At 46.9% G+C, this 18,076-nt stretch overlaps 1 protein-coding gene across 4 annotated transcripts in view; it reads right to left on the reverse strand.

Moving 5' to 3' along the window:
- The window catches only part of DHRS7B (dehydrogenase/reductase 7B), a 45,617-nt gene extending 28,816 nt beyond the window's left edge, over positions 1–16,801 (reverse strand). The window contains exons 1-2 of one of the 4 annotated variants that reach the window (XM_073546660.1): positions 16,643–16,794; positions 12,570–12,762 (exon numbers count right to left, since the gene is read on the reverse strand). In XM_073546660.1, coding sequence (XP_073402761.1) covers positions 12,570–12,682 — 113 coding nt within the window. In that variant the 5' untranslated portion in view covers positions 12,683–12,762; positions 16,643–16,794. Of the gene's footprint in view, positions 1–12,569; positions 12,763–16,642 lie in introns of those variants that run through there. The other 3 variants (XM_073546661.1, XM_073546663.1, XM_073546664.1) reach the window with 3 other exon arrangements.
- Between the last annotated feature and the right edge of the window lie 1,275 nt (positions 16,802–18,076).

Consider the following 18,076-nt stretch of genomic DNA (forward strand, 5'->3'; position numbering starts at 1 on the left):
AGTGGGACAGTTTTATAGGGCGGGTTGTTATGGATGCGGCAATACTAAATATGTGTACTTTTATTTTTTTTTTTATTATTTCCAAAAAATGAATTAGGGAATCTATTTTTTTAATTTATTTATGGATTTTTTATAAATTATTTATACACGTTTTTTTTTTTATTTTTTTACTTTATTTTATTGTCCCGGGGGGACATTACTGTAATGTGTCAGATTGCTTATCTGACAGTTTGCACAGCACTCTGTAAGATCAGCGATCTGGCAGGCGCTGCTGCATGCTCTCTCAGCCCTGCTCTCTGCAAGCACTGAGGAAGCCGCCTCCCTGCAGGCCCCCGAAGGCACCCGCGGCCATCTTGAATCTGGGGGCCTGCAGGGAAGACCGTCGGAGCATCGCAGCACATCACGCTGCTCCGGGGGTCTCAGGAAAGTGCGCAGGGAGCCCCCTCCCTGCCAATGCTTCCCTAATCCCCAATACACTGCGATCATGTTTGATCGCTGTGTACCGGGGTTAATGTGCTGGGGCGGTCCGTGACCACCCCTGACACATAGTGACGGGTGTCAGCTGTGATAATCAGCTGACACGCGGCCGCGATCAGCGGCGAATCCCCCCTGGGAGCGCCGCTGATCGCTTAGACGTACTCTCTCGTCCCCGGTCATACGGGCCCGAGTACCGTGGACGGGATAGTACGTCTGATGTCAGAAAGGGTTTAAACTATGTTTAGGCCAGATTTCTGGTGTACACATCTTAATGAATCAACACCAGTATGTTCAGAAGCAACAGCAAGCGTCAAAACCTACTTATGTAAACATACAAAAATTATTTTACTACTGCATTTTTTTTGGCAATGAACAAACATACTTGCCAGAGAGAAAGACCAAGAGGTCACCTTATGGGACATATTTCCCGATGCACATGTTGAATATAGGGCAAAAATCTGTAATGAACAGAACCCTAGTCTATTTTTTACTGCAGTACGACTTATACTTAAAGGGAATCAATCAGTAGGATCAACCCTCCTACGACGTCTATATGGGCATGTAGGTCATAGGAAGCTGAATAGCATGACACATTGATACCTGCGATCCGATGTCTTATCCCAGAGATATCCATATTTTTATTATATGTAAATGAGCTGTTTAGATCTATGGGCCGGCCACTGATCTGCATCAGACTCTGCCTCCAGGGATTATTTAAATAAAAGGGGGTGTTACCTCCCTCATTTATATATAAGAAAAACATGGATTTCTCTGGCATAAGACATCGGATCTCAGATATGAAGGTGTCATGTTACTCAGCTTCCTATGACCTACATGCCCATATAGACGGCTTAAGAGGGCTAATTCTACTGACTGATTCCCTTTAACAATTCAAACTCTTACAGAAGTTGCTTTTGTCTTTCTCTACTATTCTAAACATAAAAAAGGAAAGAAAATCCCTAAATAAATTACTTGCCTACTTGCTAGTGACACACAATGTAATAACTGGACTGGTAACGTCTATTTTTACTCCTATTCCACTACCTCATCCAGCTTTATTTCTTCTTAATCCAAGCACAGGTCAAAGTCAAGTTTTGGAAACAGAGGAGGACATTTCACATTCACAAGTCCGCTCAGCTCTGACAGCCACATAGCATTGACCTAATCTACACAGAATTATTTTTAGTTAGGAATAAAAACAATTAATATTTCTACAACTAGCATTCTGCAGCCCTTTATAAATCAGAGGAAAAATGTACAAGATCTGATATTACCGAGTTACACGTAACTCAACAATTCAAAAAAGAGGAGTGAAGGCCCTGCTCAAAGAGCTTACCATCTACAGAGAAATAGGAGGGAACACAAAAGGTAGACAGTGCTTGTAGTGTATGCTCCGGACAGCAGTATAATGAATGACAGCACTCATTCACTGCTAAGTGATCCCATCACCAGCCCAGATCTGTATACGTCCACATACAAAGTGCCATTGAGCATATGGAGACAGATGGTAGAAAGGACCAGATTCTGAGAAAGGGAAAACTGAGAACAGATTACGGCTGTGATGTGATAGGCATGTCTAAAGAGATGTATTTTTAAGGCATGCTTAAAAGAGTAGATAGTGGGAATTAACTAGATTGCCTGAGGTAGTGCATTCCATAGAACTGGAGCAGCACAAGAGAAGTATTGGAGGCAGGAGTGGGAGGAGGTTCAGATTGCACAAGATGTTATGGCCCCGTCACACACAGCGATCTCACTAGTGAGATCGCTGATTTTGTGACGCCACAGCGATCTCGCTGGCGAGATCGCTGTGTGTGACGGGGATCAGCGACCGGCCCCCCTGCCGGGTATCGCTGATCGCGCTCCATCGTCCTGGGCTGTTTTTTGATCGCTGGTCTCCCGCTGGCCAGCACGCATCGCTGCGTGTGGCAGCGAGAGACCAGCAATCAGCGACGCTGGTTTCCAATGTAAACATTGGATATCTAAGAGCCTCTTAGCTACCCGCTGTTTACCTTGGAAACCAGCGTGCACGCTGGTTTCCAGGGTAAACAGCGGGTATCCAAGAGCCGCGCGGCTCTTAGATACCCGATGTTTACATTGGAAACCAGCTTGCTCGCTGGTCCTGATAGCTGGAGGGGCTGTCTGTGTGACAGCTCACCAGCGATCAGCCTAACGATGTCCCAGCGATCCCATCCATGTCGGATCGTTGGTGGGATCACTGGGACATCGTTATGTGTAACGGGGCCTTTAGTCTTAGTTTACTAGTAGAGTAGAGCGCACAGGTAGGGGTGATAAAGAGGAGGAAGGGGATATAAGGCAGGGCAGCACTGTGGGGAGGTTCGTAGGCGAATGTGGTAGGTGTTCTGTTATATTCTACAGCAGATGGGCAACGAATGACACAAGGAGGAAGAATCAGTGCAGCAGCTTGGGAATTACAATCGTACCACAGCTGGAAATAGAAGTACCAGACGTAAATAGGGTGACAAAGTAAGGAAACACAAGAAGTTCAGTCCTGGAAAGACTCACTTGCAATTAGATGGAGAACACGATAAAGATGGCCAAAAGCAAAAACCTGCTAATAGTTTGTCTAATAGCAGCTGTGTAATGAGAAAAGAGAAGAGAACCTAGGTCTGAACAATGGTCTGAACCATGAGGAACCTAACTGTAAAGGGATGAGAAATAAGAGCGAGCAAACCATGCCCTGCAAGTCTATGCCCACCAGTCTAGGCCCCGGCAAACCATGCCCCGACAGTCTAGACCCCGGCAAACCATGCCCCGACAGTTTAGGCTCCGGCAACCCATGTCCCGCCAGTCTAGGCCCCGGCAAACCATGCCCCGGCAACCCATGCCCCGACAGTCTAGGCCCCGGCAACCCATGCCCCGACAGTCTAGGCCCCGGCAACCCATGCCCCGACAGTCTAGGCCCCGGCAACCCATGCCCCGACAGTCTAGGCCCCGGCAACCCATGCCCCGACAGTCTAGGCCCCGGCAACCCATGCCCCGACAGTCTAGGCCCCGGCAAACCATGCCCCGCCAGTCTAGGCCCCGGCAAACCATGCCCAGCTACTATTAGCCTTGACAAACCATGCCCCGACAGTATATGCCCTGGCAAACAATGCCCCAATAGTATATGCCCTGGAAAACAATGCCCTGATAGTATATAAACTGGCAAACAATGCCCAGATGGTAAATACACTGGCAAACAATGCCCCAATAGTAAATACACTGGCAAACAAACTTATTATGTCTGTTGTCAAGCTGAAACCATCTCTGCAATAGAGACATGAAAACAGATTACAGGTAGGGGACAAAGGTCATCATCTTTCTACTCCTGCTCTACAGTCTGTCAAACTGCATGCAAGCATAAAAAAAAGCGTGCAAAACCATTGGATAACATTAAGAGCAATGCATGCTAGAAAGCGGAAGGTATAGGAAGTTCCAGCACCTATAGTGCTAGCAGAATGTAAATGAAGCGGTACAGTTGGGAATTAGTGGACAGTAGAGACATTAGATAGTCCAATGTTCCAACTTGGCAAATCAAGGCAACATTTATCTACTGGCACCTATAAGGCTACAAATGTCTTAGGACATACACAAATTGGAATTCTATTGGGGGTATTAGAAAGCCATTACCCACCAGCTGGGTAACAGGTCTCATGCCACACACCACAGCTTCCTACAAATTCTGGAGGTTCCAAAAAAAATGTCAATCAATGATCCAGGCAAGCCACCTACTAAGGGCTCATACTCACATGCGAGAAACTTGGACGAGTCTCGCACGTCAATACTCAGCACTGCCGCTGGCACTCGGATTGGAGAGTTCAGCTGCATGTATTTCTATGCAGCTGAACGCTCCGATCCGAGTGCCGACGGCAGTGCTGAGTATTGACGTGCAAGACTTGTCCGAGTTTCTCACATGTGAGTATGAGCCCTAAATATGATTGTCATGTCTGCAAACTTTGGAAATCTTGTGCTCCGACCACAGGCTGTAACTTACAAGTGTTTCTCACTAAATTAGAATATCATCAAAAAGTTAAATTTATTGCAGTTCTTCAATACAAAAAGTGAAACTCGTATATTATATAGAGTCATCACAGACAGAGTGATCTATTTCAATTGTTTATTTCTGTTAATGTTGATGATTATGGCTTACAGCCCAATGACAGCCAGATGTACAGAAGTCAGTCATTGACACACTCCACAAGGAGGATAAGCCACAAAAGGTCATTGCTAAAGAAGCTGGCTGTTCACAGAGTGCTGTATCCAAGCTGATTAATGTAAAGTTGAGTGGAAGGAAAAAGTGTGGTAGAAAAAGGTGCACAATCAACCGGGATAACCGCAGTCTTGAAAGGATTGTTAAGAAAAGGACATTCAAAAATTTGTGGGAGATTCACAAGGAGTGGCCTGCTGCTGGAGTCATTGCTTCAAGAGCCACCACACACAGATGTGTCCAGGACATGGGTTACCAGTGTCAGATTCCTTGTGTCAAGCCACTCGTGACCAATAGACAACGCCAGAAGAGTCTTACCTGGGCCAAGGAGAAAGAGAAATGGATTGTTGCTCAGTGGTCCAAGGTGTTGTTTTCAGAGGAAAGTAAATTTTGCATTTCATTTGGAAATCAAGGTCCCAGAGTCTGGAGGAAGAGTGGAGAGGCCACAATCCAAGCTGCTGGAGGTCTAGTGTGAAGTTTCCACAATCAGTGATGGTTTGGGGAGCCATGTCATCTGCTGGTGTAGGACCACTGTGTTCTATCAAGACCAAAGTCACAGCAACCGTCTACCAGGAAATTTTAGAGCACTTCATGCATCCCTCTGCTGACAAGCTTTTAGAGATGGAAATTTCATTCTCCAGCAGGACTTGGCACCTGTCCACACTGCCAAGAGTACCAATACTTGGTGTAAAAACAACAGTATCACTGTGCTTGATTGGTCAGCAAACTCGTCTGACCTTAACCCCATATAGAATCTATGGGGTACTGTCAAGAGGAAGATGAGACACCAGACCCAACAATGCAGACGAGCTGAAGGCTGCTATCAAAGCAACCTGGGCTTCCATAACACCTCAGCAGTGCCACAGGCTGATTGGCTCCATGCCACACCGCATTGATGCAGTAATTGAAGCAAACGGAGCCCCGACCAAGTATTGAGTGCATTTACTGAACGTACTATTCAGTTGGCCAACATTTCGGATTTTAAAATCATTTTTCAAGCTGGTGTTATAAAGTATTCTAGTTTACTGAGATAATGACTTTTGGGTTTTCATTGGCTGTAAGCCATAATCATCAACATTAACAGAAATAAACACTTGAAATAGATCACTCTGTCTGTAATGACTATATAATATATGAGTTTCACTTTTTGTATTAAAGAACTGAAATAAATTAACTTTTTGATAATATTCTAATTTTGTGAGAAGCACTTGTATGTTGCTGAAAAGTGGCATGAACATTTCAGCCCACAGCTCTGCAGATCGCTTCTCTAAGGTACAGTCAGCTGATAAGAACAAGGGAGGTCCACACTACGTCCTACAGTACCAGACCTCTACCATAGCTTTCCACTAGCAGACATCTACCATAGCTTTCCACTAGCAGACCTCTACTATAGCTTTCCACTAGTAGACCTCTACAATAGCTTTCCACTAGCAGACCTCTACCATAGCTATCCACTAGCAGAACTGTACCATAGCTTTCCACTAGCAGACCTGTACCATAGCTTTCCACTAGCAGACCTGTACCATAGCTTTCCACTAGCAGACCTGTACCATAGCTTTCCACTAGCAGACCTGTACCATAGCTTTCCACCAGCAGACCTGTACCATAGCTATCCACTAGCAGACATCTACCATAGCTTTCCACTAGCAGACCTCTAACATAGCTTTCCACTATAAATCAACGACACAGCAAAGGGATGACTGTCACTTGTTCTTGAATGTCCTACAAATCCCTGGAGAAGAAGCAAAGTCTACTCCTTGCCAGGCAGTTTCCAGACATTACACAATGCTGCTAGATGGACTTTCTAGAACAGTGCAGTTTCATAAGAAAATTGCTCATGACATCAAGAACCACTGATAAGAAAACACATGGAATATTGAAATATCTAGACGTACGGGCTCAGGTCCCAGCTGCTCAGTCCAGGCTCCCGGAGCTTGTGCTCACATAATGTCACAGACACAGAAGGTTCATGTGACATTACAAGAATAGAAGCTGGGGAAGACAAGTCCGTGAAGTCAGCTCACTATGCTGAGCCTCTACTGCTCTCTAATGTCCCAGGTCTAACAGTCACTGCTCACAGCAACATAGGGGAAAAAGAACGTTTGCCCACTGCCAGTACTAAATGTGATCACGGTATAAGGAGGGTACAATCTGCAGCATCACAGGGCAGAAATGATAGGAAATATAATTTAAGGGAGTTTGTCACCCTAAAAATGTATTTTAAATGGGCAATACAGTGTTGTAGGTAACATAGCCCTACAGGGAGGTCAGACTCAAATACACAGCGGGACAAAATTAACAACTGGAACAAAGTCAGAAGCAAACATTGATATTTATTAAAACAAAGTCTACAGTTGAGGAAGTTTTTACTTATCAAATATGATGATGAACCTTTTCATATGGAAACAAACTTAAAGGGGATGTCCCACGAACAGAGTACATTTATTTAATAGATCTTAGTATAAAATAAACAATCACAAATGGGACATACTGGAATAATACAATATGTTATATAAGAGCAGTAAAACGCATATGGCTCAATTACCTAATATAAAGATGTAATAAAGGATAAAAACCTTGAATAATATTGATAATAAAGTATGATGCCATCAAAAGGGCCACCAAACACAGTATGATACCCACCACAATGAATTCCTCCACAAGCACGGTAAGATGACCCTACTGTACCCTCCCTAGCAGAAGTACGGTGACCCCAACAAAGAATCATACCCCAACTGTGATCCCCACATAGTCCTCCATACGGTTTCACGGCCCCCACATAGTCCTCCATACGGTTTCACGGCCCCCACATAGTCCTCCATACGGTTTAACGGCCCCCACATAGTCCTCCATATGGTTTAACGGCCCCCACATAGTCCTCCATACGGTTTAACGGCCCCCACATAGTCCTCCATACGGTTTAACGGCCCCCACATAGTCCTCCATACGGTTTAACGGCCCCCACATAGTCCTCCATACGGTTTAACGGCCCCCACATAGTCCTCCATACGGTTTAACGGCCCCCACATAGTCCTCCATACGGTTTAACGGCCCCCATATAGTCCTCCATACGGTTTAACGGCCCCCACATACAGGTAGGTCCATATATATTTGGACAGAGACAACATTTTTCTAATTTTGGTTCTAGACATTACCACAATGAATTTTAAACAAAACATTTCAGATGCAGTTGAAGTTCAGACTTTCAGCTTTCATTTGAGGGTATCCACATTAAAATTGGATGAAGGGTTTAGGAGTTTCAGCTCCTTAACATGTGCCACCCTGTTTTTAAAAGGGACCAAAAGTAATTGGACAGATTAAATAATTGTAAATAAAATGTTCATTTCTAGTACTTGGTTGAAAACCCTTTGTTGGCAATGACTGCCTGAAGTCTTGAACTCATGGACATCACCAGACGCTGTTTCCTCCTTTTTGATGCTCTGCCAGGCCTTCACTGCGGTGGTTTTCAGTTGCTGTTTGTTTGTGGGCCTTTCTGTCTGAAGTTTAGTCTTTAACAAGTGAAATGCATGCTCAATTGGGTTGAGATCAGGAGACTGACTTGGCCATTCAAGAATATTCCACTTCTTTGCTTTAATAAACTCCTGGGTTGCTTTGGCTTTATGTTTTGGGTCATTGTCCATCTGTAGTATAAAACGACGACCAGTCAGTTTGGCTGCATTTGGCTGGATCTGAGCACACAGTATGGCTCTGAATACCTCAGAATTCATTCGGCTGCTTCTGTCCTGTGTCACATCATCGATAAACACTAGTGACCCAGTGCCACTGGCAGCCATGCATGCCCAAGCCATCACACTGCCTCCACCGTGATTTACAGATGATGTGGTATGCTTTGGATCATGAGCTATACCACGCCTTCGCCATACTTTTCTCTTTCCATCATTCTGGCAAAGGTTGATCTTGGTTTCATCTGTCCAAAGAATGTTCTTCAGCAAAGTCCAGTCTAGCCTTTTGATTATTGATGCTTATGAGTGGCTTGCACCGTGCAGTGAACCCTCTGTATTTACTTTCATGCAGTCTTCTCTTTATGGTAGATTTGGATATTGATACGCCTACCTCCTGGAGAGTGTTGTTCGCTTGGTTGGCTGTTGTGAAGGGGCTTCTCTTCACCATGGAGATTATTCTGCGATCATCCACCACTGTTGACTTCCGTGGGCGCCCAGGTCTTTTTGCACTGATGAGTTCACCAGTGCTTTCTTTCTTGCTCAGGATGTTCCAAACTGTAGATTTTGCCACTCCTAATGTTGTAGCAATTTTTCAGATGGTTTTTTTCTGTTTTTGCAGCTTAAGGATGACTTGTTTCACCTGCATGGAGAGCTCCTTTGACCGCTTGTTTCCTTCACAGCAAAACCTTCCAAATGCAAGCACCACACCTCAAATCAACTCCAGGCCTTTTATCTGCTTAATTGAGAATGACATAACGAAGGGATTGCCCACACCTGTCCATGAAATAGCCTTGGAGCCAATTGTCCAATTACTTTTGGTCCCTTTAAAAACAGGGTGGCACATGTTAAGGAGCTGAAACTCCTAAACCCTTCATCCAATTTTAATGTGGATACCCTCAAATGAAAGCTGAAAGTATGAACTTCAACTGCATCTGAATTGTTTTGCTTAAAATTCATTGTGGTAATGTCTAGAACCAAAATTAGAAAAAATGTCTCTGTCCAAATATATATGGACCTAACTGTAGTCCTCTATACGGTATAATGGCCCCCACATAGTCCTCCATAAGGTTTAACGGACCCCCACATGGTCCTCCATACGGTATAACGGACCCCCACATGGTCCTCCATACGGTATAATGGACCCCCACATGGTCCTCCATACGGTATAATGGACTCCCACATGGTCCTCCATACGGTATAATGGACTCCCACATGGTCCTCCATACGGTATAACGGCCCCCACAGTCCTCCATACGTTATAACGGCCCCTACACAGTCCTCCATATGGTATAACGGCACCCACACAGTCCTCCATACAGTATAATGGGTCCCACATTAAAATAAATAGTCACCTCTCCTCATTCCCCCACTGCTCGGTCTCAGCAGCGAGCACTTTGAAGCTCTTCACCGCTCGGCACAGTGAATGCAAAATAGTGACGTCATCGTTCCCGATGACGTCAGACACAGAGGGAGAATGTTGGAGGAGGGAGCGGACGGCCACTTCCATCATTGCTTTTAACTGTATCAGCATCGAGGCCAAATATAATCACCCCATGTGTGCCCAATAACAACCACACTAGCACTGCACCTGTTACTGGTACAAAAAAAACCAAAGAAATGTGTTGGGATAAGTGCAATGTGTAGGTGAACGTTCACACTCTGGCCATTTAACAGACAAAATCTAAGCTAAAAACAAAATGAGCAAATACTCTCCAGGAAGTAAATACATAGTAATAGTACATGTAAATGACAGGGGAAGCTTAGGTGACACTATTTTAAAAACATAAAAGTCATCCCCCCATGACAAGGTGTGCCCAAGCAGGATGGCCCCCAACTCTTGTAATTCCCCTCGCCATGAGTAAGGAGACCTCAAAATAGACGGGGGCAGAGCAGGACCCAGAACTGACTGAAAGCTATATGCACTGGTACAGAGTCTGAAAAAGAGAGGTTTTCACACAAAAAAATATTACCAATAAAAGCTACAATTTGCCCCTCAAAAAAGGTAATGTCACTTTAAGAGGTTATCAGGGACACAGCAGGGTAGGACTTACGAGGTCATTTTGATTGACAGCTGGGGATCCAGAATGACCTCAGAAGTACCGCTCCATCGACAGAGCGGACTGAGAAAGAAGCCTCCTCTCTGTAGATGTGACGTCAGCAGGCTTCTGAATCCCCAGCAGGAGCATCTGTGCCAGAGAAGAACGGCGCCGGGCACAACAGCCAGGTCAGCTGCACTTTTTGTTTTTTGTAAAGTTCCAGATTTCCCCTTTAACGTCCAATGACGGACATAGCCCGTCATTGAATGTCTCCCCCGCTTTGAAGAGGGCTCCGGCGGTGAGCATGCATCAAAGCCGGGACATGTCAGTTGTTTTCAACAGCTGACATGTGCCCGCAATAGGCGCAGGTGGCATTGCGATCCACCTGCGCCTATTAAATAGTTAAACGCCGCTGTCAAACGCTGACAGCGGCATTTAAACGGCGCTGATCCCCGTCACGTGATCGTTGTTGATGCCGCATTGCTATGAGGGCCACCCTGTGGTCGGCGCTTATAGCAAAGCAATAATACAGCTACTGTGGTGTAGTGACCACTGTGTCCGCTAGGGGGCGCTGTGTGGATGTCCCAGGACGAGAGTATAAGCATTTCCAGTGTCCTGAATGATTGTAATGTGTCTCAAGCTGAATGACCGTTATGTATCTCAAGGTGGGTGGCCTTGAGATGGAGATTTATGTGTGTGTTAATCAGCAGTGATACTGCTGAGGTGCTGGTTCAATGTGTCAGGAACTAGTTACCTCCAAACCCACCCAGGGGGTGCGTTTATTAACACTAATGTAAAGTGTATATGTGAGTGGTTGAAGGACCTGTGATGAGGTCATAGTCATGTGACCCGGTGGGCGTGGCTATGGACCATATAATGTGGCCAGGGTAGGTCACATGTGGTGAATGCAGGGACCTGGTTGGTCCAGAGCGGAAGGTCCCTTGAGGAGAGTTGTCTCCTGGCTAACAGCCTGTGTGTGGCTGGGTGTAATGGCTGCCAGCGTCTGAGAGTCCCAGAGTGGATGTCTGCAGCAGGGAGCAACAGCCATGAGAGAACTCTGACGTGGGTGAGATAATGATGAGGCTGAAGAGCCTGTGTATGCTGGACATTGCTACCAGAGTGAAGCTACAATGGACGCTATGCTGCTATATGCCGTTTATGTTGCTTCTGTGGGTTTATGATGGAGGAATAAACCGCATGGACTATGTTATGATTTATGGAAAACACGGTGCCGGTTGTGTTCGCTGCCTAGCGAGGATCCACTACTTATATGACAGCGCTACCTCACACCACATATAGGCGATCTGCTCGTCACCTCTATGTAGCAGAGCCGATCAGGCTATGGCAGCTTCTAGACTCCCATGGAGGCTATTGAAGCATGCCAAAATTAAAAAATAAATGTTTTAAAAGCTATGAGAAAAATAAAAAATATAAAAGTTTAAATCCCTCCCCTTTCGCCCCATTCAAAATAAAACAATTAAAAAAAAAATCCCACATACACATATTAGGTATCGCCACGTTCAGAATCGCCTGATCTATCAATAAAAAAAGGATTAACCCGATCGCTAAACGGCGCAGCGAGAAAAAAAAATCAAAATGCCAGAATCCCGTTTTTTTGGTGGCTGTGCCATTGCATTAAAATGCAATAATGGGCGATCAAAAGAATGTATCTGCACAAAAGTGGTATTATTAAAAACGTCAGCCCGGTGCGCAAAAAATAAGCCTTCACCCAACCCCAGATCACGATAAATGGAGACGCTACGGTCTCGGAAAATGGCGCAATTTTTTTTATTTTATTTTTTTTTTTAACAAACGGAATTTTTTTTCATCACTTAGATAAAAAAGAACCTAGACATGTTTGGTGTCTACGAACTCATAATGACCTGGAGAATCATAATGTCAGGTCAGTTTCAGTATTTAGTGAACCTAGCAAAAAAGGCGAGCAAAAAACAAGTGTGAGATTGCACTTTTTTTTCAATTTCAAAACACTTGGAATTTTTTTCCCGTTTTGTAGTACACAACATGGTCAAACCAATGGTGTCGTTCAAAAGTATAACTGGTCCCGCAAAAAACAAGCCCTCACATGGCCATATTGACGGAAAAATAAAAAAGTTATGGCTCTGGAAAGAAGGGGAGGGAAAAATGAAAATGCAAAACCAAACATACCCCAGGTCGTTAAGGGCTTGTTCACAAGTTGTGCTTATGCCGTGTTTTTTCAGTGAAAAAAAACACAGGGTTTTACAGCAGCAGCAAAGTGAGTGAGATTTCGGAAGTCTCATCAAGTGCTGCACATTTTCTCCTTGCAGACGTCTCAGATCTGCAGAATGTCAGTTCTTTCAGCGTCTTGGCAGCATTGTTCCTGCAATCAAATGAATGAGAAAAATTAACAAAAATTCAACCTAAAAAAATTTCATTTTTCCTGCCCCAAAATATTCCAGTATTAGCAGCAAAACAATGTGTTGCAAACCCTGACTGTGCACATATCCTAGGGTTTTTTGTGATGCATTTTTCTCAACATTCAAATATGCAATGTGTGAACAAGCCCTTACTGACAAGAAACTGCAGTGTTTTAGTCACTCCACCCCATGAAGAACTGTTTTTACACTTCAATTTTCAATACCTTATAACGAAAATTACAGGGGATGCCCGTTAAGTTATATTGATGACCTATTTTTAGGGGACTGGCACCCGGTACCCCCACCGATTAGCTGTTGTCTCTGGCTGTGGCCGGATGTTGGGATTGAATGGCGCGTACCACCGCAGCTTTGTACACTGATCAGTGGCTGCTGCTAGGTAATCAAGATCAGCCATTTTCTTCATTAGGCAGTAATCAGCAGAACCTGTGCGAGCGAAGCCATAAAACGGGCTGTGCTGTTCAACTCTGCATACTTTTATATCTGTAGGTGTTAACAGCTGATTGGTGGGGGCGCCAGGTGATCCCCATCAATCTTATATTGATGACCCATCCACAACATAGGTCGTCAATATAAAAGTACTAAACAACCCCTTTAAATTACATTTAAAAAAATCCAAGTCTGGCCATGTTTTGTCAAAACCTACATCAAGTCTGTCAAAAGCATGTTGTAGGAAAATGTGTTGTAGTTTCATGAAAGCAAGTTGGAACAAAGACTGTGTGCATAACCAGAATAACACCATACCCACAGTAGAGCATGGTAGAGGCAGTATTATGCTTTGGGGCAGTTTATCAGCAGCTGATGCTGGGGTATTAAGAACAGTTGTAAATATAGATGTTTAGACCTATGTCTACATCTGACTTGTGAGTGGGGAGCTCTCTTGATACACGGGCAGAACATGATCACAGAAGGTATAAGCACGAGACCATGTGCAGCTGAAATACGCCTGAAAAAGTGCTAACACTTAAAAGAATGAATATATGGATTTTTATGTAAAAACGACTTGCTGTTTGTATGGTCGGTGTTTTGAGTGTCCTTAAAGGGAACCTGTCACCTGTTTTGGCCGCTATATGCTGTGGCCACCGCCTTTCATGGCTTATATATATCATTCTATAATGCTGTGCATAAGTTTTATTATACTCACCCGGGGGGGGGGGAGGGGCGGTCCAGTCCGATGGGTGTCGCAGGTCCGGGTCCGGCACCCCCTTGCTTCTTCATCGCTCCTGCGCATGTGTACTTCTCCGCCCTGTTGAGGGCAGAGCAAATTCCTGCGGTGCGCAGGCGCCAGGAAAGGTCAGACAGGCCCAGTGCCCTCAACAGGGCGGAGAAGTACGCCTGCGCAGGAGCGCGATGCCGGGAGCAAGAAAAGAAGCAGGAGGGCATCGTCGCAAGACCGGGACCTGCAACACCCACTGGACCGCCCTGCAGGTGAGTATAATAAAATGTATTTTTCTTATCTTGCAGGTCGGACCGGGGGCTTATGTACAGCATTGTAGAATTCTGGTTTCCCCTCTAGCTCCACCCCCTTTGATTGACAGCTCTGGCTTCTTACAGGCGGGGAAAGGGGGAGATAGATGGAAATCAAGCAGATGTGTATAAATGATTAGCTGCGCCTGATGCACCGAGCGTGTACTTGGCTTGGACAGACATCTTGTGCTGACACAGCCTGTCCAGGCGTACTGCCTAGCCGCATAGCTCTCAATCGTCCCGATTATCGCGGGACAGTCCCGTTTTTGACCCCCCCCACCCGTGTCCCACCCGGGACTCTATTTTTCCCGCACTGCTCTGAGCCGCCACGCCCCCCCCCCATGCACCGACCCCATCCTCGCCCTCCAAGAGAGACCCACCGCAGCCTGCAATGACATCCTAGGCTGTTCTGTGGCTGTACGCACAGGACCTGTGATGAGGTCACAGGAAGGGGAAGAGTCAGGGGTCTCATTGTTTGCAGGACTCTGCTATGCTGGTTGTCAAGGTGCTGGATGAGGTGATGTTTCTGTGTGGGGTCAGGAGGGGTTTATAGTGTGGATGTAGCGGAGCCGCGTGTGAACGAGGTCTGCGGAGCCATGTGTGTACGAGGCATACAATGCGGGCTTTTCCGGCGGACACAGGAGTACACGGCGGAGCCCTGAGGAGCACTTTAAAACCCGCACATGACGTTCCACTGGAAGTGATGTGCTGGAAGCTAACCGGAAATTAGGTAATTTCATGAGGAGATTGTGACGGAACCATTGAGGCACTTCAGGGAATGCTTCAGATCCATCACCGTGTCCTCCTCCGACAGCGCAGACAGCGTGATCGCCTTGGAATTGGGGATGCCGGCCACGTGAGCGGATCATGATAAGTCCTGCACCGGGAGGCTCAGGTGGGCACTACAATGGGAGTCGGGCTGCTATAGTATCTTATAGAATCTTTCTTTATTTCTTTCTCTCCCTCTCTTTTTCTTTCTCTCTCTGTTCTTTCTTTCCACTCTTTCCTTCTTTACTTCTTTCTTTCTCTGTCTCTCCGTGTTTCTTTTTTTTTCTCATCTTTCTCTCTCTCTGTTCTTTCTTGCCCCTTTCTTTCTCTCTATCGCTCTGTTTCTTTCTTTCCCCTCTTTCTTTTTTTTCCTCCTCTTTCTTTCTCTCTTTATTCTCTTTTTCTTTCCCCTTCATTTCTCTCTCTGTTTTCTTTCCTCTCTTTCTTTCTCTTTTCTTTTTTTGTCCCCTCTTTCTTTCTGTTCTTTTTTCTGTCCCCTCTTTCTCTCTATTCTTTCTTTTCTTCTTTTTCTTTCGCTCTCTGTTCTCTCTAATCTTTCTTTTCTTTATTCTCTCTCTGTTGTTTCTTTCTCCTCTTTCTTTCTCTCTGTTCTTCTTTTCTCTTTCTCTCTCTGTTCTTTCTTTTTATGTGTTCTCTCCCGGTTCTTCCTTCCCCTCTTTCTCTCTCTGTTCTTTTTTCTGTCCCCTCTTTCTCTCTGTGTTCTGTTTGTTCTTTCTTTCCCTCCCCTCTTTCTTTCTTTCGCCTTCTCTGTTCTTTCTTTCCCCTTTCTTTCTTTTGCTCTCTGTTTTTTCTTTCCCCTCTTTCTTTAGCTCTTTTTATTTCTTTCTCTCGTGTTCTTTCTTTCTCTTTCGCTCTCCTTTCTTTTTTTCTCTCTCTCTCTCTGTTTTCTTTCTTCTCCTCAGTACCTGTCAGTGTGCCCACAGTACCAGTCAGTGTTATCAGCAGTGCTAAATACGTGCGGTTGGGCGTGACTAGTTGTGAAATGGGTGTGGTCGGTGGCGTGGGCTAAAATTTGACGCGCGCCACAGCCTTTGTCCCTCTTTCCCTTCTTCAAAAGTTGGGAGGTATGCCTAGCCGACCTGGTATCGGCCATAGAGGCCCTGTAAGTATTGTGCACGGGTGCCATGAGTATAGGAATAGAACACACAGTGGGGGGGGATGGCGGCCCCTCTAGGCCCAATGTCACAGTGGATGGGGGAGTCTGCTCAGAGGTCCCTTTGTGGGCAGCATACTACCGATAAGGTCATGTTCACACTTGCAGAAGGGCCCCACTGCGTATCCGGGTACGTCCAGGTATGTCTGGGTTATTGATGGGTTTCCAGAAGAGGCGATACGTGCCCTGATCGCCTGTGCTCCTATCCGCCTTTATGTACTGATCCATTACACGTAGACACGGCCTGAGATCTGCCCTCCTCTGTACGCACTGATATACACGGACTTCTATATACGCATACATTCCTATACGCACCCATGCACACCAGGGTGCAGTAACGCATGCCTGTAGGTTACATGTGCACTGCCCTGTGATCCACTGCGCTCCCGGATTCCCAGAGCGCAGACAGGACTCACCTGGACACTGAGAGAACCATTCACGCCGGCTCCGGAGCTGCAGCCGAGACCGGTCCAACATCCAGCAGTCAGGAAGGTGACAGCCAGTCAGCCACCGCGAGATCTGCAACAGCGACCTGCCTGGTGACCTCATCCCGGTCATGTGATCAGAATGGGCGGAGCAGTTGTAATCACATGATCTCGCCTTGCTTGCTGTTGAGCTGAAGGCTCTCGTGCTGTAGTGGAGAGTGGCGCGCTGGAGTCATGAGTGGGAGTGAGGGGGCGCTGTGGTGTCGGTGGCCGTGCTCAGCTGGCGGAGTGTACGTTGTGGTGCAATAGTGGAGAACCTGAAGTGGTAGAGGAGGGGTGCTGTGTGGGGACAGAGGGCGCTGTGTGTGGAGAGGGTGCTGTGTAGGGACAGCGGGCTCTGTGGTGGAGAGGGTGCTGTGTGGGGACAGAGGGCGCTGTGTGTGGAGAGGGTGCTGTGTAGGGACAGCGGGCTCTGTGGTGGAGAGGGTGCTGTGTGGGGACAGCGGGCTCTGTGGTGGAGAGGGTGCTGTGTGGGGACAGAGGGCGCTGTGTGGGGACAGCGGGCGCTGTGGTGGAGAGGGTGCTGTGTGGGGACAGTGGGCGCTGTGTGTGGAGAGGGTGCTGTGTAGGGACAGCGGGCTCTGTGGTGGAGAGGGTGCTGTGTGGGGACAGCGGGCTCTGGTGGAGTGGGTGCTGTGGTGGAGAGGGTGCTGTGTGGGGACAGCGGGCGCTGTGGTGGAGAGGGTGCTGTGTGTGTAGACAGTGAGCGCTGTGTGGAGAGGGTGCTGTGTGGGGACTGGGCGCTGTGTGTAGACAGTGAGCGCTGTGTGGAGAGGGTGCTGTGTGGGGACAGTAGGCGCTGTGTGTAGACAGTGAGCGCTGTGTGGAGAGGGTGCTGTGTGGTGACAATGGGCGCTGTGTGTGGAGAGGGTGCTGTGTAGGGACAGCGGGCTCTGGTGGAGAGGGTGCTGTGTGGGGACAGCGGGCTCTGTGGTGGAGTGGGTGCTGTGGTGGAGAGGGTGCTGTGTGGGGACAGCGGGCGCTGTGTGAGTAGACAGTGAGCGCTGTGTGGAGAGGGTGCTGTGTGGGGACAGTGGGCGCTGTGTGTAGACAGTGAGCGCTGTGTGGAGAGGGTGCTGTGTGGGGACAGTAGGCGCTGTGTGTAGACAGTGAGCGCTGTGTGGAGAGGGTGCTGTGTGGGGACAGTAGGCGCTGTGTGTAGACAGTGAGCGCTGTGTGGAGAGGGTGCTGTGTGGGGACAGTGGGCGCTGTGTGTAGACAGTGAGCGCTGTGTGGAGAGGGTGCTGTGTGGGGACAGTGGGCGCTGTGGTGGAGAGGGTGCTGTGTGGGGACAGAGGGCGCTGTGTGTGGAGAGGGTGCTGTGTAGGGACAGCGGGCTCTGTGGTGGAGAGGGTGCTGTGTGGG

Source organism: Dendrobates tinctorius, unplaced genomic scaffold (assembly GCF_039654945.1).
Source record: "Dendrobates tinctorius isolate UK_male_01 unplaced genomic scaffold, ASM3965494v1 ptg000150l, whole genome shotgun sequence".
NCBI classification, from domain to species: Eukaryota; Metazoa; Chordata; class Amphibia; order Anura; family Dendrobatidae; genus Dendrobates; species Dendrobates tinctorius.